A 27,609-nucleotide genomic window follows, 5' to 3' on the forward strand; every position below is an offset into this window, starting at 1 on the left:
AAGCCAGCATTGAGTCCCATGAGCTTACTGTTTTTGTCTGCAAAGATTCATATTGTTCTAATAACTCAGGAATTTTTTCCTTTAATTTAGTGACATATTCTTTTTCGAAAAAAAATATGGAGTTATCATGATTTAATTTTGTTTTTGTTTTTGTTTCAGACCCAATGTCTGTGGATCACGTTATAATGCTTACTGTTGCCCTGGATGGAAGACTTTACCTGGTGGAAATCAGTGTATTGTCCGTAAGTAATAGGCAATCCATTATTTTTCATCGTTTTCTTTTGTTTTGGTTGCATGGTGATTCTTAGTATTCTGTCCTATGTAACTACATACCATTAATATGTTTATAGCAGAGCCTTCCAGCTCTAAGATTTTCCTACTTCCTCTGAATCCAGCTTGGGAATATATTAACTCAGTTCAGCCACTGTTAATACTTTAATTCAGTGACTTTCTTTAGAATGTTTCTGAGATAGAGGGAATAGAGCCACAGGGATACCTTGATTAAGGTTTCAGGTCATTGCATCCATTATTCCTGGCCATGTAGCCTATGTCATCACTTTGATGGGGTTTTTTAAAAAAAGTTTATCATTACTGCCTTCCTTATTGTAATTTCTATGTTGGCCACCTACAAGCCTACCCAAACCTTGCATGTTGAATTTAGGTGATGGAGGCTAAAAGGAAACCTAACTCTTAGACAAAGAGGAGAGGAAGCAGATAGAGCATCATATGAAAATGAGTGAAAAGACTGGGGGAGGAACTCTGATGGTACCAGAGATTCCTGTATTGATTCTGTTTCTGTGGCAAAGCTCAGATGCTCATATCCCACAAATGTTGTGTGACAAGTCACATGCCAGACAAGGTGGTGTTTAACAGAGATACTAAGTCAGATTAGTTATGACATCGGTCCTCCATGAATTTTTACACTCATCACACCTGTGAAATAATTTTCAGTTTTTGGAAAAATCCGTTAGTACAATAGGGAAATTTAGAGCTGAGAAGCCATTAAGGATGTTATCCCCCTTCTCATTTGGCCGAAAATGATCCATGGAGAAGAAGAGATTATTTCAATCAGCATTCTCTTGGTGACCTGAAAAAGTAAATTCCCTTCCCAGTTCTTGATTTTGACTAAAAAAACTCATTCATTTGGCACGTTGTGGTTTATGTCAGAATCAAAACTGACTGAGAGAGGAATGTAATGGTTTTTGGAGTTTTCTAAATGAACTTAAAAACAAAACACTTTCCCTAGTGTTCTGTGGAATCTCTGAGAAATGCTACCTTCAGCTATTTAAATAAATGTTTGTTGAGCCCTTTGACAGCTTATTTCCTAATAGTTTTCAATCTCCATCCTAGGGCTCTTCTGACATTCTGATGCTCTTTCTATCAAGGGCATTATTTTTGGCCTTGCATATTTCATTTACTTCTTGCAAGTTTGTACAGGAGTTTGATGGAAAGAATCAAGTCTATGAGTATAGAAGAGTAGTGACCAAATCTTGGTCTTTTGATAACCATTTGCCATTTGAACTTATTCTTCAGTCCAGTTAGCAGAGCATTTGGTACCAGTTTGATATTAGTCTCTGGGTGACTTGAAGATGTTAATAGTTCTCTAAAAGATGAATGGCTTCCTGACCGTAGAATCAGTACTATTAAGTGGATTCACACTTCTCTCAGACTGTTGATGTAGTTCACAAGAGGAGTAAATGTGTAGGATATAAGTTGCTCTGTAGATCAGATGTTCTCAGCTGGCAGGATCTGAATCAGGAAACAGTCTGAGCCAGACATGGTATTTTTTATAAGGATTACTAAATTTTAAGCATTTACAATAAAATAAGCTACCAAGAATACTGCTACAAGTTTTATATCACTAACTCTAAGTTAGTGTAAAAACAGAATGTGTATGTGTATTAGTTGCTAAGTCATGTTTGACTCTTGTGACCCCATGGACTGCAGCCCACCAGGCTCCTCTGTCCATGGGATTTTCCAGGCAAGAATACTATAGTGGATTGCCATTTCTTTCTCCAGGGGAATCTTCTGGACCCAGGAATCGAACCCAGGTCTCCTGTATTGCAGGCAGATTCCTGTATGGCAGGCAGATTCTTTACCCATTGAACTACAGGAAGCCCCATACATACATACATACATACATACATATATATATATATATATGTATATGGGCTTCTCTGGTGGCTCAGTGGCAAAGAATCCTCCTGCCAATGCAAGAGACACGGGAGAAGCAGGTTTGATCCCTGAGTTGGGAAGATCCCCTGGAGGAGGAAACAACAACTCACTCCAGTATTCTTGTTTGGAAAATCCCATGGACAGAGAAGGCTGGCAAGCTACAGTTCATGGGCTTACAAAGAGTTAGAAGCTACTTAGCTACTGAACAACATATATGTGTCTGTATGTATATGCAAGAATATATATACAAACACACAAATATGTGTGTGTGTGTGTGTATGTGTGTGTATATATATATACATACATATATATATGTATACATATACACACACATATACATACATACATACATACATACATATATATATATATAGTGAGAGAGAGAGAGAGAGAGAGAGAGAAGGAAATGGCAATCCACTCCAGTATTCTTGCCTGGAAAATCGCGTGGGCTGAGGAACCTGGCGGGCTACAGTCCATGGGGTCACAAAAAGTTGGACCATGACTGAACGACTAAACAACAGCAATGCAGGATTTTTGCTTGTTTTATTTTCCTTTTATAGACTATCCTGGGCTTATTGACAGATAGTGAGCTGTGGAATAAGTAAAGAGAGGCTAGAGAGCCGCTCATATGGATAAGGGAGCTTCCCAGTCTTAGATTCTATTTAGTCCAATAGGTTTGTTTTATAAATGAGTAGACTTGAGGCCTGAGGTCACACAGGTCATGATAGCAAAGTTAACAAGGAACTTGATAGCCCAGTTTCCTCACCTGAGGACTGGGGCCCTGTGAATCACTGGGCTCTGAAGCCATGTGCTAACAGACCTCTGCTTTTATTCACAGCCATTTGCCGGCATTCCTGTGGGGATGGATTTTGTTCAAGGCCAAATATGTGCACTTGCCCATCTGGTCAGATAGCTCCTTCCTGTGGCTCCAGATCCAGTGAGTATAACATGTCATTATATATAATATTATTTTATGTGGTTATGCCCTATTTTCTCCTAAATTTGATTTTGGCTTTTCTCTTGCCTGCAATACACTTTTTTTTTTTTTTTTCACTAGAACATCTGCCTTCTCTGCTCTGCCCAAAATACTTGGAATGGCTCTCCTCAGTTTGGCCTCCCATTTCCCTTCTTCACTTTTTATAGGGAAATTACCTGTGGGACATAGTTACTATGAATAATATAAAGATTGTGGCCTCCTTCTGTGTAGGTGGCATCTTATTTATCTTTGTATCTCCAATGTAAACACCATAAAAGATACTCAATGACATGATCATTTAATGAATATTTTTGACTCAAGAAAACTAGGCATTCTTCCTTGTGGTACTGAAGGAGGAATCTGATTAAACACTTTTTACAGCTTGAGATCCTGGCCTTTTGCAAGAGGACAATGTTAGGAGTCATCATGGCAGTTTATTGGGGATGATTTATCATGAAGCACAAACATATTTTGCCTTTTAGAATTTTATCACTTTGTTCATTCCGTGATGCCAAGGAAATATCCACAGTTCATTATTCAGAGACTTTGCCAGCTTATTCTGTTGTTTTTGTTTTTAGATGTGGGTGCTCAGCAGTGAATTAGGGGAAATGTGGGGGTTGGGAAGGAGGTGAGTCTTTGGTTGTTAAAAAATGAAGTTCATATCTATATAAACAGCCCCTCAACATCTTGACCATTACCAAGGCAAAAATCTCAGATTCCTTTTCCACTTCCAATTTCTGGTGAGAAAATACACTTCCCTTACAGCATGTTCTGGTTTTGACATGGTTTTGAGAATATTGTGGAATACTGTGAGCTTCCCAGGTGGTGCTAGTGATAAAGAACCCACTTGCCAATGCAGGAGATGTAAGAGACGCAGGTTCGATCCCTGGGTCAGGAAGATCCTCTGGAGAAGGGCATGGCAACCCACTCAAGTATTCTTGCCTGGAGAATCCCATGGACAGAGGAGCTTGACGGACTATAGTCCATAGGGTCACAGAGTCAGACACAACTGAAGCAACATAGCATGCATGCGTGCATTGTAGAATAAGTACATTCTCTTTTGTCGATTGCAAGTAGAGACTTGAGCATGATCGAGATCCTGTTACCTGTTAAGGGTCCTAACATTTAACTGTGGTTCTCATGAACCAACTAACAGAATGGGGCCAATAGTGCAGGGTAGCAGACCTTCTTGGTGCCCACTCACATACCTTGGCATTCACGGGTGACACAAAAAACTCTGTCTTTAGAGCTCTGTAACATTTTTCTGGCCAGGGAGCATGCATGGCAGGCGGGAAAGGCTGAAGGGATTAATTAGAAGCACCTCTTAACCAGTGACAAACGGAAAGTGTTGGATTAATGCCTGTGCTTCCTTGCCTCTCATTTTGCTTAACTATGAAGTGTATTATGTACTGTCTTCTAAAGTTCCCTAGTGGGATGGAGCCCAAGATGCCCATGTAGGAACAGGCTTGAGAATGTACTTCATTAATTTCCTTCTGTTACCTGTCTCACTTTTCCAGTCTCTTTACCAGTGTTTCCTGAAATTACTTCTAAAAGAAACCACTGACATTTGAGTTATTGTCTCAGAATTTACTTCTGGTGGAAACCAAATGGAGACAGATGAGGACTGAATACAGACAGTTGTAGATTGGGATAGAAATTCTCCTGTGGGCTGGGACTCATTTGCTTATTGCAATGAGTTTAGCATGTTCTTTTTGTGTGTGTGTGCTATTTTTTTTAACTCTTTATTTTGTATTGAGGTGTAGTTGATTAACAATGTTGTGAGAGTTTCAGGTGAACAGCAAAGGGCAGAATGTTGTTTCTTGATCTCAGCTTGGTTTGGAATGTGTGTCCTCCAAGCAACAGGAGGTTAATTCCATATATCAGGAGCACTTGAGCTGGAGGAGTAGCAGGAGGCAGCGTGCTCAGTTGGCAGCACTTTGGGGAACATGCTGGATGTCTCCACCTCGATCAGGATGATGACCTCCAGGCTGCCTCTGAGGAGTGAGAGCCTCAGGTGGGGAAGGAGACTACATAGCAAGTTGGGAGTAGAACCGTCCCTCAGATTGGTCCTTCAACCAACCGCAAACACAGCACTCCACAAAGGGGAGAAAGTACAGTCAGGTGGCAAACTGGATAGCCGGCTGGAAAGGTCTTCGATGATAGTGTGAGCTGCTAATGATTTAGTCAAGCAAAAATCACGAGATGTCGAGAAAAGAGGTTAATAAGATCAGAGGGGAAAGCCGTGGTTATAGTAGATTTCAAGCTAGCAGCCGTGTGGGAGGAGTACAGTGGTTAGGTCCTGTGGGCCAGATTAGGGTAGAGGCTGAAGCCAAGACTTGTGCGCGGTAATCTTTGAGGAGGTTTGGGTCTGTCTGTGTGCTTGTTCACTGGACAAAATCCCCAAGTACTTTGTGGATGAGAGTGAAGTGAGGGGGAGGACACGGTTTCATGAGGGTTTTTGAGGCATTTGGAGCCTTTAAAATCATTGGCTTGGACTCTACCTGAACTAATAACGTCCAGACATCTTGCACAACTAAAGTTGGCAGAATGTTTTATTAATAAGTAAAGGGTAGCTGAGGAATGATCAGAATTCATTTCTGATCTTTTAAAATGATGTTCTAGGAAACAGCTCTGCCATCCTATAGAACTTCCTGCCCATGGCGTGGTAGACAAATGTGGGTAGGTCACTTTGCTCACTCTCCCGGTCATAGAAGGATAATCTAAGTCAGTGAAATGTTTGCATTCACAACTTGTGGTTCTGGTAAGAAGGAATAACTTTAGGTTATTTTACCAATATTTCTGAGAAACTGTATACTTGTTATGTGATGGAGTCAAGGATGTCTAGGTGAGTTGTAGGACCTCTGAGGCTTTAGCCTTCTTATTTGAAAATATAAAGAATGAAAGGAAGGTTTTTCTTTCAGGTTGTTTCCAACTAATGTCCTGTGACTTTTAAAATAGGAAATGATCTCTTAGTGACCTGAATGAAAGATTGCATTTCCAGAAAGTCCAAACTGCCAGCCAGCAATTCCTTTGGACACCAGGAAGTCGTGGCTTCCCTTAACCTATTGGGAGTCTTGCCACCGGTCATTGAGGCACCAGGGCAAAAAGAGGATTGGCTAGACAGGCTCAGAACAGTGGGTTTTCTGGACTTTAATTCTTGGTATATTAGGACTGCTCTCTACTCTCTCAGTCTCTGAGGCCAGAGATGGATCCTGAGCAATTCTGGTTCTCATAAAGACCTGTCATGGGCGATCCATGAATTTTATCACACTCTCCTTAAATATATATAAGCACAATAGATAAGTAAAATAGATAAAGTGTATAAAATAGATATATAAAATAAATAATGTAGATATATAAATAAAATGTATTATCTTTTAAAATAGTATACAGTATATTTTTATAAAAGGTATTCCCTAAATGTCATAGTTTAGAATTTTGAGTTGAATTTATGCTTATTCTATTTTATTCTTTATGTTTCTTAAAAGGATTGAAAAAATTAAGCTTACTACTTTGAGTTAATTGTAGATTCACATTCAATTGTAAAACGTACTTTGTAGCGGTCCTGGGTGTCTTTTACCCAGTTTTTCTCACGTTAATGTCTTGTGATACTATAATACAATCTCACAACCAGGCTATTGACATAGATACAGTCAAGTTACAGAATACACGTTGCCATCACCACCAGGATTCTTCATATTTCTCTCATATCCGCTTCCTCCTGCATCCTCCTTAACCCTGGCAACCACTAATCTGTTCTCCATTTCTATAATTGTGTCATTTCAAGAATGTTATGTAGATGGAATCACATAATATATAACCTTTGGGAATTGTCTTTTTCACTCAGCATAATTCTCTGAGAATTCATCTTATTGTGGTTGTTCAGTGTATCGGTACTTTGTTCCCTTCTATTGCTGAGTAGCATTACATGCTATGAATGTAAGGTTTGTTTAGCCATTCACCCATCGAAAGATATCTGAGTTACTTCTAGTTTTTGGTTATTCAAACAAAGCTGCTATGAACATTTATGTACAGGTTTTTGTATGAACATAAGTCTATTTCTTTGGGATAAATGCCCAGAAATGCAATTGCTGGGTTGTATGGTAGTTGCTTATTTAGCTTTTCTAGAAACAGCCAGCTGTTTTTGGAGTGGCTGTACCATTTTATATTCTCACCAGCAATGTATGAATGACTCAGTTTCTTTGTATTATCACCAGCTATCAGGGTTGCTGCTATTTTCAATTCTAGCTGTTCTGATGGGTATATGGTAATTACATCACTGTAATTTTAATTTGAGTTTTTTCTTACTGGCTTATAATGTTTACCATTTTTTCCTGTGCTTATTTGTCACCTGCATATATCTTCTTGAGTGAACTGTTGTCTCTTCACATCTTTTGCCTAGATTCTAACTGGATTCTTTTTTTTTTTTTTCCTAACTGGATTCTTTACTATTTTAGTGTTTTGAGAGTTCTTTGTGCACTTTAAATCTAGCTTTTTGTCAGCTATGTAATTTGCAGATGTTTTCTCTTACTCTGTAGCTTGCCTTTTCATCTTCTAACAGAGCAAAAGTTTTAAAATATGTTTGAGTCCAATTTATCAATTTTTTCTTTTGGAAAATAATTGTGCTTTTGGTCTCAAGTCTAGGAACTCTTTGCTGAGAAATAGATCCTGAAGATTTTCTCCAGTTTTTTTCCTAAATGTTACAGACATTTACATTGAGGTCTAGGTGTAGTTAATACCTGTGGATGTCTGATTCCTCCAACCCACTTACTGGGTTGACCAAAAAGTTCGTTTGGGTTTTTCCATAGGATTTTTTTGGCCAACCTAATATTTCCAAAAAGGCTGTCCTTCATCAATAGAATTACTTTTTCAGTTTTGTCAAAAAATGGGTTGCGTTTATTTGTATATATCTACTTCTTGTTTCTCTATTTTATTCCATTGATCTATTTGTCTGTCCTCTCTCCAATATCATACAGTCTTGATTACTGCAGCTTATGGTAAGTTTTGAAAACTGAGTAGACTAATTCCTCCCACTTAATTATTCTTTTTCAAAATTGTTATTCTAGTTCATTGCTTTTCCATATAAATTTTAGATTCATTTTGTCTGTGTATGCAGAAAAATATTCTCTAGGATTTTGATAGAGCTGCTTTAAATCTGTATGTCCATTTGGAGAGTATTGGCATCTTTACTGTTTGGAGCCACTTTTACTTTGGATAAAATTTTACCATTTTTAATTCATTTCAGTTTAGTTAGAATTTGGGGTACTTGTACTCCCAACCTGAATCCAAACTTTAAGGATGTAAGAAGCCCAGGGGAACAATTGTAGAGCAGTAGGTTAGCAAGTTTAAGCAAGTATGGTGCAACCATTGCTGAAAGTATAAGTATGAGGATACTCAGAGGATGGGAAGGTAGCACTGTAGCTGGTCTGGAAGAAGTGACCTTGGAAAGGATTTTCAGGAAAGTGCGGGTTTTATATGAACAGAGAGAAGAGGCTTGGGTGGAATCTGCTCAGGTTTGTCCATAGAAACAATTGAACTCTTTGCTTTCTAGTTAACCCTCTATGAAAGTGTCTTTATCACTGCTATCATATAATTTGTCTTTCTCTGGATCTTTTTCAGCTCTGCTAGATTTTTGTTTTGTTTTGAGATACCTTAGTGAAGTTACTGTACTAATTGGTGTGTCTTTAGGCACCACAGACTATGCACTTAAAATGTCATTGCCATTATCTCTCCCAATGAAAATCATTTTTGTCCTGCAGTGGTTCTGGCTGCCCCCCTATGGACTGTTTTCTCAGGTGTCGAGTCCAGAAGTTAGTCGAGCTGTTTGTTTTATACTTTTCCAAGGGCTTACATTAAAAGCGTATGTTACCATACAGATGCTTATTTGCAAATGGCTCCCCGTGTTCTTTCTGCCCCTTGTGCCTGCCAAGATAATGGAAGAATTTTAGAATCATTCCCAACCTAATGCATCCCAAGGAAAATCATTACCTGAGGTATTTAGACCGAAGCACCAGCCCCACATCTTTGCTGTTCCAGTAGTGTGTTCACTTTGCTCTCTTTGGGCAGATTGTTCTTAAGAATTAGCTTGTGCTGGGCTGTCATCTAAAGAAAGTCTCTTCTGCTCTTTCTGGTGCCTAGCAAATGGAGGGCACTCAGTAAATATTTGTTGAATGACTGAAATGACTGACTTCTACTGGAACATACAGAAACTTCTTCTGGGACTCTATATGCATAAGAGTTAATGGCAACATTTTCGTGAGTTCTAGGATGGTGAACCTTACTTGAAACCCTTTGAGGCTTTCTGCCCATCTTGGAGGGGAAGTTCTCCTTGGAGCTAAATGCACATGGCAGCTGTAGACCTGTGCACAGGCATTTGAACTCCTTTAGTATTTTCAGTTTCTGGTAAAGTCTTAACGCTGATTGAGTTTAGGAATATATTCTAACTTGAGGTGTTTAGAGCATCCAGTGAGTTCCAATGGAGCCCTTATTTTTCTTTTGGCTTTTTCTAGAGAAATAGAACTTGATCTCCTAATTGCCACGTATCTGAAATTTTTTGTCACATTAGAGTAAATTTAGAATTTGCATCAATGGCAGGACTCAATCACAAATAAAACCAGTTTGTATACTCTCTAAATTATAGTGAAACTTCGTATCTAGTTCCTTTTTTTTCCCCACAGAAACCCTGAATGAGTGCTCCTGCCATTAAGGAAATACTTTTTCTCCTAATGGTCTAAGACTCACAAAGAATGCAAATTTGGCAAACATGTTTGTGGCAAAGCAGGTGATTAAAATCCTATTATCAATGGACATGAATTTGAGCAAACTCCAGGAGATAGTGGAGGGCAGAGGAGCCTGAAGTGCTTACTACAGTCCAGGGGGTCGCCAAGAATAAGACACAGCTTAGCAACTGAGCAACAACAGCAATGGGTTGATGAGCTTGCTCCTCTGGCCTAAGGATACATGGTTCACTGGTTTATTTGGACTATTGGACTAACTGTGCCTTATTGTTTCACAAGTCTGATCAAGGGCTTTTATTTTTTAAAGGAGAAAGAATATTTTATGCTGGAAAAAGTTTACCTGAAAGATAGGGTAGAAAAAAAGTATAAGAACGTATCAGGGAGGTTTTTATTATATTCCATTTAAATATAAACTTATCATTCTTTCCAGAAAGAAGAGCTCATTCTGTTTTTCAATTTAAACAAGTCATGTAAAGTCACTGTTTAAACTACTGTTCGCTTTTTTATCTCAAAGTAGCTAAATGGCTTTGTTGCTCATGTGGGAATGGAAATTAGCTCTTGGCATGAACCACTTTAATTGAAATCAGTTTGTGGGTTGAGTTCCTTTGCTGCTTGACAGATGACATCATTTCCTGTGCTTTTCCCAATCCTCACTGTTTTGCTAAGATAGGATGAAGCTAAGTTTAACTTCAGATTTTAAAGCAACTTACACCTTTTCCTGACCTACTTAGAGTATTATCCAAGTTTTTCACCAAATCATTTCTTTTGTATACTTGTAAATAGTTTTTTAGTTTGAAAACGTATTTTGGCCAAGACATTTTAATAGAACTGTGGGAGCCTAAAATAACTGTTTTAATCAGGTTCCTGGGTTGGTTGATTTCTATAACAATGTTCTGACAGAGAAGTTATTTCTGCTTTTATATATGGGGAAACAAAGATAAAAATATTTTTAATAGCAACCCACTCAGAGCTATGTAAGTAAGTGCTTAGGACGCGAAGGGCAACTTCACAGTCTCTGTGTTGGAGTATAGCTTGTGGTGTTGTTATCAGGGAGCACGAGTTAAATAAAGAGAAATTAATTTGGCAGAGTTTCATACAGCACCTACAAGCAGGCAGGGAATGCTCTGAGCACTTATGGAGATAAAATTAATAATCATGATGCTTCCCACTCCCTACCCTGTGATGCTTGATGTTTTTAAACAAATGGGCTACAGATAGTAGAAATAACTTAAAAATAGATTTGGTTATAGAACATACCTTTCTAAAGAGAAGTATAAAGTACTCTGGAGTCAGAAGGGAGAGAGTCGATATCTAGTGGGGAAGGGAAGAAAGAATAGAAGTCAGAAAAGATCAAAGGAAAAAAGAGACATTTGTCGTGGATCTTGGAGACAGGATTTCAGGATTTGGTAAGAATGTTGTGTAAGTTGTATGTTGGAGGTTCAGAGTTCAGGGCAAAGACAAAGAGATGGGTGAAAGAGGAGGTTCCATGAAGAGACTAGCACATAGTACCAGGTATTGGGTATAGCACTTTGTAGGCACTCAGAAATATTTGTTGAGTGAATGAATGACTGATAAAGAAACCTGGGAACAAATTGTTGTTGTTATTGTTCAGTTGCCCAGTCGTGTCTGACTCTTTGCAACATCATGGAATGCAGCTTGCCAGGCCTCGCTGTCCCTCCCCATTTCCTGGAGTTTGCCTGAGTTCATTTCTTTGCATTAGTGATGCCATCCAGCCATCTCATCATCTGATGCCCTCTTTTCTTTCTCTCCTCAATCATTCCCAGCATCAGGGACTTTTCCAATGAGTTGTCTGTTCACATCAGATGACCAAAATACTGGAGCTTCAGCTTCAACATTAGTCCTTCCAGTGAATATTCAGGGTTGATCTCTCTTAAGATTGACTGGTTTTATATCCTTGCTGTCCATGGGACTTTCAGGAGTCTTCTCCAGCATTGCAGTTTGAAGGGATCAATTCTTTGGTGTTCTGCCTTCTTTATGGTTCAGCTCTCATAACAGTACATGACCACTGGGAAGACCATAGCCTTGACTATATGAACCTTTGTTGGCAGAGTAATGTCTCTGCCTTTCAGCACACTGTCTAGGTTTGTCATCATTTTCCTGCCAGGAAGCAATCATCCTGATTTCATCGCTGCAGTCACTGTCCACAGTGATTTTGGAGGCCAAGAAGGGGAAATCTGTCACTACTTCCACGTTTTCCCCTTCTATTTGTCATGCAGTAAGGGGGCCAGATGCCATGATCTTAGTTGTTTTTTTTTAACATTTAGTCTTAAGCTGGCACTTTCACTCTCCTCCTTCACCCTCATCAAGAGGCTTTTTGGTTCCTCTTCACTTTCTGCCATTAGAGTGGCATCATCCTCATATCTGACATTGTTAATATTTCTCCCATCTATCTTGATTCCAGCTTGTGACTCATCCAGTCTAGCATTTCTTATGATGGCTCAGCATATAGGTTAAACAAACAGGGTGACAACAGACAGCTCTGTCACACTTCTTTCTTGACCTTGAACCAGTCAGTTGTTCTTTACAGGGTTCTATCTGTTGCTTCTTGACCCACATACAGGTTTCTCAGGAGACGGGTTGGTGATGTGGTATTCCCATCTGTCTAAGAGCTTTCCACAGTTTGTCATGATCCACACAATCAAAGGCTTTAGCATAGTCAGTGAAACGGAGATAGATGTTTTTCTGAAATCCCCTTGCTTTCTCTATAATCCACCGAATGTTGGCAATTTGATCTCTAATTTCTCTTCCTTTCCTAAACCCAGCTTGGACTTTTGGAAGTTCTTGGTTTGCATAATGCTGAAGCCTAGCATGCAAGATTTTAAGCGTGACCTTACTAGCATGGGAGATGGGTACAACTGTCTGGTGGTCAGCACATTCTTTGGTACTACCCTTCTTGGGGATTGGGATGAGGGTTGACCTTTTCCAGTCCTGTGGCCACTGCTGGGTCTTCCAGATTTGCTGACATAATGAATGCAAAACCTTGATGATGTCATCATTTAGAGATTTGAATAGTTCTGCTGGAATTTCATCACATCCACTAGCTTTATTAACTGCAGTGCTTCTTAAGGCCCACTTGACTTTGCATTCGAGAGTATCTGACTCTGGGTGACTAACCACACCGTCGTAGTAATCCAGTTCATTAGGATCTTTTTTAATATAGTTCTTCCGTGTATTATTTCCATCTCTTCTTGATCTCTTCAGCGTCTACTAGGTCTCTACCATTTTTATCCTTTATTGTGCCCATCTTTGGGTGGGATGGTCCCTTGATGTTTCCAATTTTCCTGAAGAGATCTCCAGTCTTTCCCCTTTTGCTGTTTTCTTCTATTATTAAGGCATTTTTTCATTGAAGAAGGCCTTCTTATCTCTTCTAGCTGTTTTTCTGGAACTCTGCATTTAACTGGAACATATTAGGAGTAGGCAAAGGAGCCTGAAAGACCCGTATGACCATCCAGAAGAGGGCCTTAAATGCTGAGATGGAGGGGCTCCTTGGTACAGTAGAGATGGGTGCCTTTGATGGTCTTTTAGGATGTGTACGACGTGTTGTTGAAAAGGTGCATCACCCTCAACTTACCTCTTTGGTACTCTGTGAGGGCATAGGGCATATTGGGTTCTGGCACCTTCCCTTTCCTGTTCTGGTGCTGAGAGCTGTGTAGCTCTTTATAAAAATGGCCCTTTCTCCTGAAATCAGCAGCTTCTTTGTGATACTGAACTGAGCATCGTAGCAGAGTGTACTGAAGAAGCAGGCTGCTGGGAGGAGCCTCCTCTCTGCTCCTGGGAGAAGATGGAGGCCCAGTGCTCCCCGAAGGCTAAGCATAAGAGCTAGCCCTAAGCAGCTGATTTCTGCTCTTACACAGAAAAAGGGGTTCTCTTCTCTTTATGTGAAATTATTGAGGTGTTTTCTCCAGGAATTTACTCCCACAGGGCAGAGTAAGCCAAATTTCCACACCCAATCCTGGCCTCCTTGTATAGGGATGTGTCAACAATGATGAATGATTAATTCAATCAAGCTTTTAGTCTTCTCCAAGTAAGGTAGTTGATTGTTTCTAGAGGACTAAGGAACAGCCTGGGATTTGGAAAGTGTTACTGGAGTGCCTGAATTACTGAAATAGAGACAGCCTTGGCACTGAAGGAATCAAGGGCACATGCTGTGCTGTCATTGTCTTTCCCGGGTGTCTTTCCCTCTGGCCAGCTCTAGCATCTCATTGTCTCAGTCTAAGTCAGCCTGCTGCCTGGGGTTTTCCTGCCTTGGGTGTTGAAGCTCTCACACTTCTGTAAGTGACAATGTGATAAAGAGTGGATTTACCACACTGCAGGTCTTAGATGGTTTAAGGTGACAGTTTCAACAAGGTGCTCTTTCTGAGCCAAGTCCAGCTATCTTCATTATCATGCAGTCTTGTTATTAAGTGCCCATGTAGGTCTTCTTTCCCTTCTTTCTGCTGCCTCCTAAATTTCTTTTAACATCATTTCTTGGAATTTGTCACTCTGAATGTCTACTGCCCACCCATCTGGGACTCTGCAACTTTTAACAAGGAAAATATTGCCATTGTAATCTCACCTTGTCTGGTCCCTCAAGGTGCTATTTTCTTGGTGTAAATTACAGAAATGACATTGAATGGTAAGTTCTGCTAAATTAGGGAAATCAGTATGAAAGATACAGTTACATTGAACTGTAAATCATTTTATTCACACAAAATATGACATGTTTAGCATTGTCAATTAGGTTATTTCTGCATAAATATATGATTATTGATAAACCATTTTATTTTCCCTTCAGATCACTACAAATCAACTTCTGTGAACTGTTGAGATCTATGTACTTAAATTGTAGAAATAAATCAGTCCTTTTTTTCTTTCTTTTCAAGTCCAACACTGTAACATCCGCTGTATGAACGGAGGTAGCTGCAGTGATGATCACTGTCTGTGCCAGAAAGGATACATAGGGACTCACTGTGGACAACGTAAGTAAACTGTGCGGATGTTCACCTACATTGACAAAAAGAATACAGAGATGAGTGATGCTGGCTTTTCTTTGACTGCCTAGGACATGGCATTTTTACAGGTGCCCAGTAACTCTTACAGGTGAATAGATCACTTCCCCAACACACAGAATATCAAATTTCTGATTAGAACCTTGGAACTGGGTTATTTGATTCATTTTTCTTTCCTTTACCTTCATCACCCTGCTTACCTCATTTCTGACTCGCAGTCACCACCCAAGGTGCAGAATTGTTGTTCATTCCACAGGTATGTCTTGCCCAACATCTCCCCCTGGATTTTCGAGAAGCATCCTCAATAATGTATTTTAAAACTCAACCTCATCTTTCTCCCCAAACATGTTCTTTTTCTTGATTAATGGTGTCTGCGTCTCTCTAGTTTCCTAGTCTGGATTCTGCTATTATAATACTCCTCACACTGCTGGTCAGTGTGTTGGTTTACGCATAAACACTGTTTATTGTGTGTCTACTGTGTATCAGTCTCAATGCTTAGAAGAGATGAAAATTCCTCTAAAGAACTTATTTTTTATTATACTAAGAATACCCTGAAGAAAATTTGAAAAGCTTAAATATATAAAAAAACAAGAGTTTCCACAATCCCACCTTTCCAGATGTTATCTTCTAGTCTTTTAATGCATATTTGGTACATGAGCTCTCACTGTATGCATAATTTCTCATATAACTTTTTTATTTAATATTTTATTAGAAGTTAGTTTCATTTTATTGAATGTTTTAAAAATATATTTTAATGGTTGCATAATAGTCCATTGTATAGAGGTTTTACTGTTTGTTTATTGCATCCTTAATGATGAACATTTATTCATTTTGTTTCCAATTTTTGCCCATGTGTATGTATTTGCTATGATGAATAATGCTATGATAAATAAACCAAAGTTTATTTAATACCTTCCTGACTGTCTGTACACTGTGATATAAGTAAGAATGGGGATCAAATCTTTGACAGCCCCCAGCAATAATATGGAGGGACAAGAGGTAGGACAGCCTCCCAACCTGGGAGACCCTTTAGCTGAGTGTTAAGGGGTGGGTAGGAGTTCTTTTGTCAGATGTTGGGAGGTGGGCCTTTTAGTCAACTGGCTCAGCATAAGCCAAAGCCTAGAACATGACTTAGCATGGGATGCCAGGCTTTGGTATTGCTAGGACTTAGGTGCCGAGGGGAGTGATGGGAAGGGAGCTAAGATCAGAATAGAAGTCGTGGGCCAGGTTTGGAGAGCCTTTATGCATAACATGTTCTCATCCAAAATAGAACCAGGGGAGGGAAGTGAGAAAACAATAACCAGCAACATTCATCTATTGAGTTATTTACTTTGTTTACCGTATGCTCGGCACACATTCAGACTCTTTACATGTATTAACTCATTTGATATAACAACAGCACTTACAGGAAGAGGCCTTTTTTATTAATACCTACATGAAATAAGACATTTCATGCTGGGGTACAGGGATGTCAGTGACTTGTCTAAAGCTGTACGGGGAGTAATCAGCAGAGTTGGGATTTGAACCCATACAGTCTAACTTCACAGCCAAGGCTTTTAATGCTGTGACGTCCTGGCCTTATATACTTCACTCACAACAGTTTACAATGAGGAAGATCTCTGTGGCCACACTGCGGGGGTTGAACTTGAGGGAGAAGGAACAGGAAGCAGGAAGACTAGTACTAAGGCTGTGGCTCCAGAGATGGTGGGATGAGGGTGGATTTAAAACCATTTTCAGAAAGGGGATCAGAAGGAGCCACTGTCATCCTCCTGTTCCCTTTCATGCACCTGGAGGGAGCAGAGCCTAGTGTACAGCAGGCACTCAGGTAACATCTGTGGATTTCAGAAACCTCTCCTAGACTTTAAGTTTCCTAATCTGTAAACTGGGAGGGTTGGCTTAGGCAGCCTCAAAATTTCTTTTCTGCTTAAAATCTCATAATTATTACCTGACTATAAATTAAGAAGTAAATTAGAACAGTGGACATATGTAAACCTCTCTAGTTTTGTGATGATAAATGGACTACTGCCTTGACTTGTGGCTATAAGGGGTTGTCTTGGTCCAAGTACACTGATCCCAATGGATGTCGAGATAGAATTAGATGCACAAGAGATTTATTAGGGGAAAGCCTAGCCTTCAGACTGTGATGCATGTCATACCCCTGTGCAAGGAAAGAGGGAAGGAAACACTATCACAATTGTGCAAAAAGAGCTTCAGACTGTAGTGCAACCTCCAAGAAAGCTTTGGTCAGGCTGATATGGAGTCCAGAATCAAGACTTCCCATCACAATAGCTTCATGATGGGCAGAAATGTCCAGTCTCCACAACACTTAGTTGCTGAGTGGTCCCCACCAGATCGTTGGCATGAACATAGTAGCAGATCAGCCAACTAAGCTCCTCACAGTAGGTTTTCTTGGAAGGAGATCTGAGTAGCTCAACTGCATGACTGCCACAGGGTATAGGAAAAGTGTACGGGGAATATATGAAGGGAGAATTAATGTAAATGGAAGTGTTAGGGAAGCCTCTTGGGGGAGTGAGGTTTGAGCTGGGCTTTGAAGGGTGGGTGGGACTGGCAAATTTGGCAGGGACAGCCTACCACCTGTGGATAAAGATGCCTAGGAAGAGGCTATGCTTGAGTGAACCGTAGGAAGTTGTACAGAGAAGAGTTATTCAGGGAATGAGCTTTCAAGTCTTATTTTAATGTCTTTCTTGACAAGTAAAATGTTCCTCCCTCAAGGATCTCTGGACTTATCTTACCAGTATTTTCCAGAGATTCTCTTGTAACACTCAATTGGGTCTTCATTATGGTACATAAATTACTGAGTGTCAGTATTTGTGTTTTGTTGTTGGCAGTTAATAGTGTGATTTAACATGCTGCATTTCTGTAAAGATGGCCAGTGTTTTCCCTCATGAAAACTGTCTGGAAATGAAACATAAATCATAAGCAAAAGAATCAGCTTGTAAAATGCAGTTCTCATCAGGGGTGTCTCCTATAAACCACCATTGTAGATGCAGAACTGAAAAGCATTGCTGAGATGTTTTCCAGAATGAAACTGCCAACATTAACACAGGTATATACTCACCTATTCCAGGTAGTTTTACCTGAGTTGACTGAGGGATATCCAGGAAACTGGAACTGTACAATAAATGTTTAAAACAAATACCACAGTGACTATTTAGATTTTTTTTTTTTTTTATCGTCATCCTTTCAGGGGATAGTCAGTGTTACTCTATTAGCATCTACTTAGGTGAAGTTTCTCAGCTTCTCTCTCCTTATTTTACAGCTGTCTGTGAAAGTGGCTGTCTTAATGGAGGCAGGTGCGTGGCCCCAAATCGATGTGCGTGCACTTACGGCTTTACTGGACCCCAGTGTGAAAGAGGTAATTTTTTTAAATGTATCGGCGTAAAGATGTTCTGGTGGCTAAAGCTATGATTTATTTCAACGAGCATTTGGCTTCTTGCAGCTGCTTCGTGAATTTTGCTGAGCTTTGCTGAGGTTTCTGAATTGTCATTGGGAAGGCTCCTAGGATGATACGACAATGGCCCCAAACCTCTGCATGTTATTCAGTAATTTGTCAGTGGACTGCAGGGCTCAATAGTGAGCCTATGCATAAGTACCAGTTGGCATCAAGATAAAAAGAAGAAAATTTTCCATAGAGTAAGGATTGAGCTCATTATTATCCTAGAAAGTTAGGGAAGTGACTCCAAACAAAACAACTGTGTGGAAATGGGAAACATTCAGAATGAAACAAAAATTACACCTAAAGATTTCTTAGGACCTATTGGCTATAGTGGGATACAAGCTAAGCATTCAGAGTTCACTAGAAATATTAATTGCCGAGAAACTGTGCTTTCACAACTGTGATTTATTCAGTACTCATTGTGGCTCATTGACGTTGTGTATAGTCATCTTCGCTTTGCCGTGTGAGATGATCAGGGCTCTGGGTGGGCCAAGGAAGCTGCCTAAGGTCACACACATAATAAGCAGCTTTAATTTGAATGTGGCTTTTCTGTTTTCAAGTGTACTGCTGCTCTTAATTGAAAAAGATTTCTACCTGCTTTGCCTACCTATCCATGCAAACATGACATTGAGGTGTATGTAGATGTGCAACTCCATAACTTTTGCTTTGTTGGTCATCTTTCTCTACCTTGATAGGCATGTTCTCATCATTCGTAGTTTTACAGTGAAGGTTGAGGAGGTTAATTTCATACCGAATGGCAAAAATACTCTTGAAAAACACCCTATGAAAAATATTCATGAACATTTTAAACTGCAATCATCACTTTTCTCCAAAGTTGTATAAAGATCATTTTATTTTAAGATGGAAAGTGAAAATTCAGTGGCAAGTGTTGACTATATGTTATTTAAAAACAGAGTAGAGGGTGGTATGTGAGAAATTGTTTTCTATTTCCATTTCCACAGGTTTGTCTAATTTCTTTGCTGATGAAGTAGCAATTTCTGTTTTAGCAAGTAACTCTACTATTACTGGATGAATTATATTGAATTTCTGTTCACAAGGCCACCACATGGTACAGATATGTGAGGCACTGTGAACTCTTGGCCTTTCCATTGTACTTGGCATCATTTTGGAGTCCCTCTTTAAAACTGCTTCTTTTTTACAATCTGTTGTATTTTTATTGACTTGGAGCTAATATATAGCTAATAGTCTCAAGAGTAACAAAGACAACTGTTTTGATTAGGTAGTATTCTGTGGCCTTATTATTTTGCTCAGTGACAAGATACAGGATTTAAATTGTTGAGATTAAAACTTCTTAACATGTAACTTGAGCAATGTGTGAAAATAATTCGACAAGTAATAAAAGTAGACCTAATTTGTTTTGGAAAAATCACTGATAGAATGAAGTTACAGGGCATTTTACCTCTAGGAATTTGTGGCAAAGAATACTGATACCCATAGTTATAGATATTGATAACACAGTCTAAAACTATTTGACCAACTACAGTTATTTCTTTGACCAAGATTAAGAAATGATGGGAATGGATTAAGTTGCTAAACTATTCATGAAAACGGGCATATTTACTTAAGGATATCTCCAATTTTTGACATGTCTTTAACTGTTCTCCTCCATGATAAAGATATCCTAAAATTTGCACTTAGGTATAAATACATGTTGGCCTCAAAGAATCTTCACAGTGGTTATCTAAATCAAATTGATCCCTGGATGGCAGATTTTTAGGCATTTGTGGTTGTGGAGAATGGGGAGGAAGGCTCTCTTTAATCATTGCTGTTGTCGTTCAGTAGCTCAGTCATGTCTGACAATTTGCGACCCCATGGACTGCAGCATGCCAGGCCTCCCTGTCCTTCACCATTTCCTGGAGCCTGCTCAAACTCATGTCCATTGAGTTGGTGATGCCATCTAACCATCTCATCCTCTGTGGTCGTCTTCTCCTCCTGCCTTCAGTCTTGCCCAGAATCAGGTATTTTCTAATGAGTCAACTCTTTGCATCAGGTGGCCCAAGTATTGGAGCTTCAGTTTCAGCATCAGTCCTTCCAACGAATAGTCAGGACTAATTTCCTTTAGGATGGACTGGTTTGATCTCTTTGCAGTCCAAGGGACTTTCAAGAGTCTTCTCCAACACCACAGTTCAAAAGCACCAATTCTTTGGTGCTCAGCCTTCTTTATGTTCCAATTCTCACATCTATACATGACTACTGGAAAAAACATAGCTTTGACTAGACAGACCTTTGTTAGCAAAGTAATGTCTCTGCTTTTTAATATGCTGTCTAGGTTGGTCATAACTTTCTTTCCAAGGAGCAAGTGTCTGTTAATTTCATGGCTTCAGTCACCATCTGCAGTGATTTTGGAGCCCAAGAAAATAAAGTCTCTCACTGTTTCCTTTGTTTCCCCATCTATTTGCCATGAAATGATGGTACTGGATGCCATGATCTTAGTTTTCTGAATGTTGAATTTGAAGCCAACTTTTTCACTCTCCTCTTTCACCTTCATCAAGATGCTCATTACCCTTTGCCTGTTTCACCTGAGAGTAGCCTCAAACCTTCAAAGGGAGAAGGGAAATATGAGTATAATTTCCCTCACCACATGGGAGAGGGGAGTTTCTTTGATTCCAGGTTATATTTCCATTTATAGTTTTTGCTGTTTTCTGTTCTTATAGAAGTTGGCTACTTATCTCTCTAAAGAATTAGAGGCAATATATCCTTTTATTCAAATGAATGCTTGTGATTTCAAGAAAGTGAAAGTGAAGTTGCTCAGTAATGTCCTACTCCTCTTTGTGACCACATGGACTGTAGCCTACCAGGCTCCTCCATCCATGGGATTTTCCAGACAAGAGTACTGGAGTGGATTGCAGGCAGATGCTTTACCATCTGAGCCATCAGGGAAGCCCATGTGATTTCAAGAGTGATTAATAAAAATGTTGGACTGAGTCAGCACAAATCCATCCTGAAGCATAGGAAAATATTCAGTGTTACTTCTGATAGGTCAGTATACTTGTTAAGTTGTGTAACTACTTAGGCTAGTTTCATTATGTTTTAATTGGAATATGGCTCTTTACTTTTAAAAATGAACTTCCAGGAAGTCTTTACTGATTTTCTTTCCTTCTTCCTGTAGACTGAGCCCAGGTCTGCTTCTGCATTTTCCCTCCACACGTCTTTTGATAGCAGTTACCACATTGTATTGAAATAGCTCATTTCCACATCCCTCTCCCCCACTAAATTATAAGCTCTTCAGCAGCAACTGTGGTTTCATCATCTCTTAGATTTCCAAACCAAACTCAGTGCCTGATGCATAGTGTATGACCAGTAAATGTTGAACTGAAATAATTTTGAAGCACCAGAAAACTACCTGGAGATATGATTATCAGATAGTGAACAAGTATCCCCTGAAAGGAATTGCTTCTTGCCTACTTGTGGTCAATCCTAGTAGTTTTCATTGGTTTCATTTTAAGCAGAGCTAACAGTGCCGATGCCTAATTGAGTTTGGCCCCATCTTTCAGAAGTTTGGTCTTTCAGGGTCAAATGACTGTCATTTTTAAGTTGGGAAAGATGCAGAAAAGAAGATATGTTTTGACCTAAGTCAGGTGGCAATAAACAAGTAATGTCTTATCATGATGTAATACACAGGGAAGGCGACATTTCTAATGTCATTTACAAGCACGTCTCAGGATAAGCATCTTTGTACTGGGAGAGCTTGGACCTTTATCTGCAACTACTTTAGAGAGTTGAAGATAACTCTTCAACTTATATTGAAGATAATATTCGCTATCGAGATGTAGAATATTTTTGAGGGGTGATACTGGCAGGAATTAGATCACTTTAAGCCAGTAAGTGAATCTTAAGAATCCATGAACATACTGTTTTTGTTTGGAGACAAGTAGTGGATCCACGCTTGGGTTACAAATCATAACATTCATTCAACCAATGCAGTCAGACTATGAAGCAAAATTTGCTTACTTGTAGCTTTAAGCCAGTAAAGTGAATATTTTTTATAAGAAATTTTTTGCCAATCAGTCTTACTGGACAGGTGACAATGATACTATTGCCTGTTTACATTCAGAGGAAGAAAAGTAGAGGCCTGTGACTTGCTTGGCCTGTAATGTTGAAATTTAAAAAACTGAATTAGATCAGCTTTATTTATAGTCTCCAGTTTGCCACAGTCCCTACCACTCCCTTTGGTCATACATCCTGCTCACTTTGTTCGTTTAGCTTACCTTTTAGCCCCTGTGGGCATTTGAGTTTGCCACCTTCTACTACATTCTGTATCAAAGTTTGCATCTCTTTGTGTTTTCTTTCACACCCCAAGTTTCTTTCATTATTCTTCCTCTTACATATTTTTTTCTGTAAATTCACATTTATGATTTTCCTAATTGCCCCTCTGCCTCATTCTTGCCTTCTCTCTGCTTGGGTCTTGAGCAACCAATAAAACTTAATCATTGCCTAAGCTCAGTGGTACGATATGTTCACGTTTGTTATTAGAATACTGAAATGAGGTCAGTGCCTGTTTTGGCAATGACAACATAAGCTGGTTGTGTATTGCCATAGTTACTGCCAACAAGACTGTTGGAATCACACTTTCTCTTGCTCTCTTGTCTCAGAATGCAGGCTATTTAAAATCTTGTTAAATGCTCTTCTAGTAAATGCAGTAAATCAAGTAAGCGGATGAGACTTCTCAAGGTAATGAAAAAAGAGAGAAGAATGTTGGAGATAGACCTGAACTTGGAGGTGGGGAGGAGTTAATGATGATGATCAAGCCCAAGGAAGAAGAGAACAAAATATAGACACTGAGAAAACACGAAGAGAACCAGGAGAAGCAACAGAGCACCGAGCCAAAGAAACCACGCACAAGGAGGACTTCAAGAAATAGAAGAGAGTTTTCAAGTCTAACGCTTGACTCTGGTGATTTGCAACAACCTTAGGAGAAAAGTCCCAAGATGAGTCCCATTTTCTAGAGGAGCAAACAGAGGCAAAGGGAGGTCAAAGAGCTTGCCCAAGGTCAGATAGCTTGTAAGTGATACAGTCAAAAGTTAACCCAGTTAAGTGTGGCTCATAAGCCTATGTACATAACCACTGTGCCTTGTGTGGGTTTTACTTGGAAAGAGGTCATTAGTAAGCATAGAAAATTTTCTGAGAAATTACAAGTAGAAATCTAGAATTAAGAGTTTTAGAGTGAAAGTTATAGATTAGGTGGGGGGAAAAGCCCTTCAAGAAATTTGGCTAGGTAGGTAGTTTTCCTCTCTGGAAGGAGAGTTGAGCTAAGTTGCTTTTAAATCATTTTAAAAGCCAAGAGAAAGGAATCTTGAGTATTGCTTGGGTGTGTGTAATGCAGGGTTTGGGGCTATTTCTCTGTTTGATTGATTTTGATGTTTTAAATATAATAATCCATTCTTGGAGAGAAGATGATTCCTGTCTGTTTGCAGTACATATAAATTGACTCCAAATGACTGAACCAACATTCTTAAATATAGACATAGAAAATGAATATTGTCATTTAGTGCAGTTACCATGGAAGGTTATATAGTTTTCCTACAGTATTACAAATGTTTAAGCCATTTTCGGAAACTCTTTTTTGGAATTACCTTTACAGAGTCAGCAGTTCATTCAAATGAGTATGTGACCATTTTTTTTTTCTCCTTTATGAGACTCATTTTAGTTTTTAGCCTAAAATAGTGTCAGCTCTAGCGATGGCAGTCAATAGTTAAACACATTAGATATTTGGTGTCGAAAATTGACTGATTAAAAAGCTGTGAAAAGAATTACCTTGCATGATTCTTAAAGATTATGGAATTTGATCAATATTTAATGTCAAAGTTTATGTGAGCCAGAGTGTGAAGCCTTTTGGAAGCATAAATTCTAACAATAAGAAGTTTTCTTTCATGACTCCATCTAGAGGTCTTCATTATGTACTGTCTGAATGTAAGCATGGACAAGAATTCTTCAAAATCCTGAATCATTTGTTCAATGCTAATTTCCTACCCAAGTCCAAACTGTGAAGACAGTACTTGGATTTTTGCCAAATCAAGAAGGTCTGTTGGCTGTTCTGCTGGCTAATAGTAAAAAATGCATACTAATTTTACTGAGCCTATAGCCTTAAGAAAAAGGAACAGTGGAGGTCAAATATAAGGTAGAATAAGAGTGAAAGAATGGCAATACTTCATAGTCCATCAGAGAGCATGGCAGTGGAAGGTGAACTAAGTCTGGGCATCATGCTTGCTCTTGTAAGGGATTCTAGATTTATTGGAGCCAGAAAAGGCATTTAGTTTTTGTTTTTCTCCAGTAATTGAAGAATAGAATGGAGGATAGGTAGGTTGGTGGTAATTCTCCTTCATTCTCTTATGCACGGTTAATATAGGAGAAACTGTTATTTTCATAACTTTGTTTCTCTGATGATTCACAAATGATGATTTTGCATGGGGATCCTTCTTAATGCTTCATTAAACAAAATTCAAAAAACTATCCTGAAAGCAGTTGATTAGCCTTTATTTGTTAAGTCAGAAAAGTTGTGTCTTCAATGTGTCTAATGAATGGGAAAGACTAACATATAGTGATACAAATACATAATAACCAAGTGGTGCATTTCAGAGGCATTTGCCTGTTTAAAAGAAAATAGAATCATGATCTCAGAGGGTTGTTTAGACAGCATCATGAAATCAAGACCTGATTTTCTTGTGCTCTTTTTCACCAAAGTTTTTCTAGAAGGTATTGATGAAATGTTGATTCTTTTCCACTCCCACCCCACCCCCAACCTCATTTGGAAGTAAGTTTTACAGAGCTACATTTATGATACTAATTTTACATAATTTTACACTTTCAGTCAGTTCAGTCACTCAGTCATATCCAACTCTTTGTGACACCATGAACTGTAGCATGCCAGGCTTCCCTGTCCATCACCAACTCCCAGAGCTTGTTCAAACTCACGTCCATTGAGTCGGTAATGCCATCCAACCATCTCATCCTCTGTTGTCCCCTTCTCCCCCTGCCCTCAATCTTTCCTAGCATCAGGGTCTTTTCCAATAAATCAGTTCTTCACATCAGGTGGCCAAAGTATTGGAGCTTCAGCTTCAGCATCAGTCCTTCCAATGAATATTCAGGACTGATTTCCTTTAGGATTGACTGGTTGGATCTCCTTGCAGTCCAAGGGACCTTCAAGAGTCCTCTCCAACACCACAGTTCAGAAGCATCAATTCTTCAGTGCTCAGCTTTGTTTATGATCCAACTCTCACATTCATACATGACTACTGGAAAAACCATAGCTTTGACTAGACGGACCTTTGTTGGCAAAGTAATGTCTCTGCTTTTTAATATGCTGTCTAGGTTTGTCATAGCTTTTCTTCCAAGGAGCAAGCGTCTTTTAATTTTATGGCTACAGACACCATCTGCAGTGATTTTGGAGCCCAAGAAAATAAAGTCTGTCATGGTTTCCATCACTTCCCCACTTATTTGCCATGAAGTGATGGGACTGGATGCCATGATCTTGATTTTTCGAATGTTGAGTTTCAAGCCAGATTTTTCACTCTCTTCTTTCACTCTCATCAAGATGCTCTTCAGTACCTCTTCACTTTCTGTTGTAAAGATCATGTCATCTGCATATCTGAGGTTATTGATATTTCTCCTGGCAATCTTGATTCCAGCTTGTGCTTCATCCAGCCTGGCATTTCACATGATGTCCTCTGCATATAAGTAAAATAAGCAAGGTGACAATATACAGCCTTGATGTACTCCTTTCCCCATGTGGAACAAGTCTGTTGAATTTTACATTTTAGGTGGCTATTATTAAAGTTCCCAGAGTATAGGCCATAGGCTGATTCCTATTCTCAAAGTGTCTTTGGAGAGCAGAGCTCTGTGAACTCTGCTTGTTTTCTTTTCTCTATAAAGGTAACAAGTAACAAGAAGACCTCTGCAAGCCTGCTTTTGGTATTTAGTCTTAATGGAAATTAAATACTAATGTGTAGATAGCAGGGGCAGAATGTGTTTAATGTTACTATGCATCTGAAGTGGTATTGCAATATTTGGCAGTTGGTGGCTCATTGAATAAACTTGATTTTCCTAGAATAGTTTCAGGAAATACATCTATTGACACAGATATTTAGTTTCCATGGTTTAGGAATTGTGTGCACATAGAAAACATATGCTACCATACCACCTGATATGACCAACAGGACTGGTGGGATGCAATCATAAAGCAGTTTAATTTTTGTTTCACATGCACTGTCCCTTTCAGTCCACTTAGTGGTTAGTTTTCTTCTTGTGAAGGGTTGAAATCTTCTGGTCCTTTTCAGACTTTTTCCCTGGCGGGTCTCTCACATGAGCAAGGGCATCTATGTTATTCTTTTTCTAAAAAAATTTATTGAAGTATATTTGATTTATAATGTTGTGCTAATTTCATCTGTATAGCAGTGTGACTCAGTTACACACAGAGTGAAAGTGTGTGTATATGTATGTATTTATATTTATATATATGTGTGTATATATGTATACTTTTTCATATTCTTTTCCATTATGGTTTGTCATAGGATGTTTGAATATAGTTCCCTGTGTTAGGTAGGACCTTGTTTATCCATACGGTACATGATAGTTTGCTTCTGCTAATCCCAAACTCCCATTCCTTCCCTCCCTTATCCCCTTTCCCTTGGCAGCCACCAGTCTCAGTCTGTTTTTCATTCATAGCTATGTTGATTTATTTTGTATTTTAGATTCCACATATGGCCTCTATGTTTTGAACCTAGAGCATCCACTGGTACCTCCAGCCATTTGAGGCCTCTTTGCTGCTCCAGGCAAGCCCTTTGAGAAATTTCTAAGCTCACTCCACATCAACTTTCTCTTGCACTGGCCCACAACTAGTTATTAGGAAACACTCATGCACTTTTTTTTTTCCACAATAAATTGCCAGAGTCAAACTAACTTTGGCATGGTAACAGCCTCTCCTGTGAACCATGTCCGAGTACCTGGCCAGCTAGTTTCCAGGCATTAGACAGTTCGTGGTCCACAGAGTCCTCCAACTTGTTGTGGATGTATATCATACATCATACAGTCTGTGCAGTCTCCTGTGAAGCAAGTTTTTATCAGTTAATAGCCATATTTAATATTTGGACCACTTTTCTGTTTTTGGATGCTCAAAATACTAGAGCAGCACTGACTAATAGAAATATAATGCAAGCCACATGTGTAATTTTAACTTTTCTAGTAGCCACCTGAAAAAGTAAAGGGAAATGGGTAAAATTAATTTTAATATTTTAATTA

The 27,609-nt window shown here is 39.1% G+C and overlaps 1 protein-coding gene across 3 annotated transcripts in view; it reads left to right on the top strand.

Annotated features, from left to right (window-relative positions):
- Nucleotides 1–27,609, top strand: part of FBN1 (fibrillin 1) — a 257,163-nt gene that overhangs the window by 32,530 nt on the left and 197,024 nt on the right. For all 3 annotated transcript variants that reach the window (XM_020888719.2, XM_070469330.1, XM_070469329.1), the window contains 4 exons: nt 160–242; nt 3,014–3,112; nt 14,772–14,867; nt 18,178–18,273. In XM_020888719.2, coding sequence (XP_020744378.1) covers nt 160–242; nt 3,014–3,112; nt 14,772–14,867; nt 18,178–18,273 — 374 coding nt within the window. The remainder of the gene's footprint in view (nt 1–159; nt 243–3,013; nt 3,113–14,771; nt 14,868–18,177; nt 18,274–27,609) is intronic.

The sequence above is a fragment of the Odocoileus virginianus genome, chromosome 6, assembly GCF_023699985.2.
Source record: "Odocoileus virginianus isolate 20LAN1187 ecotype Illinois chromosome 6, Ovbor_1.2, whole genome shotgun sequence".
NCBI lineage: Eukaryota > Metazoa > Chordata > Mammalia > Artiodactyla > Cervidae > Odocoileus > Odocoileus virginianus.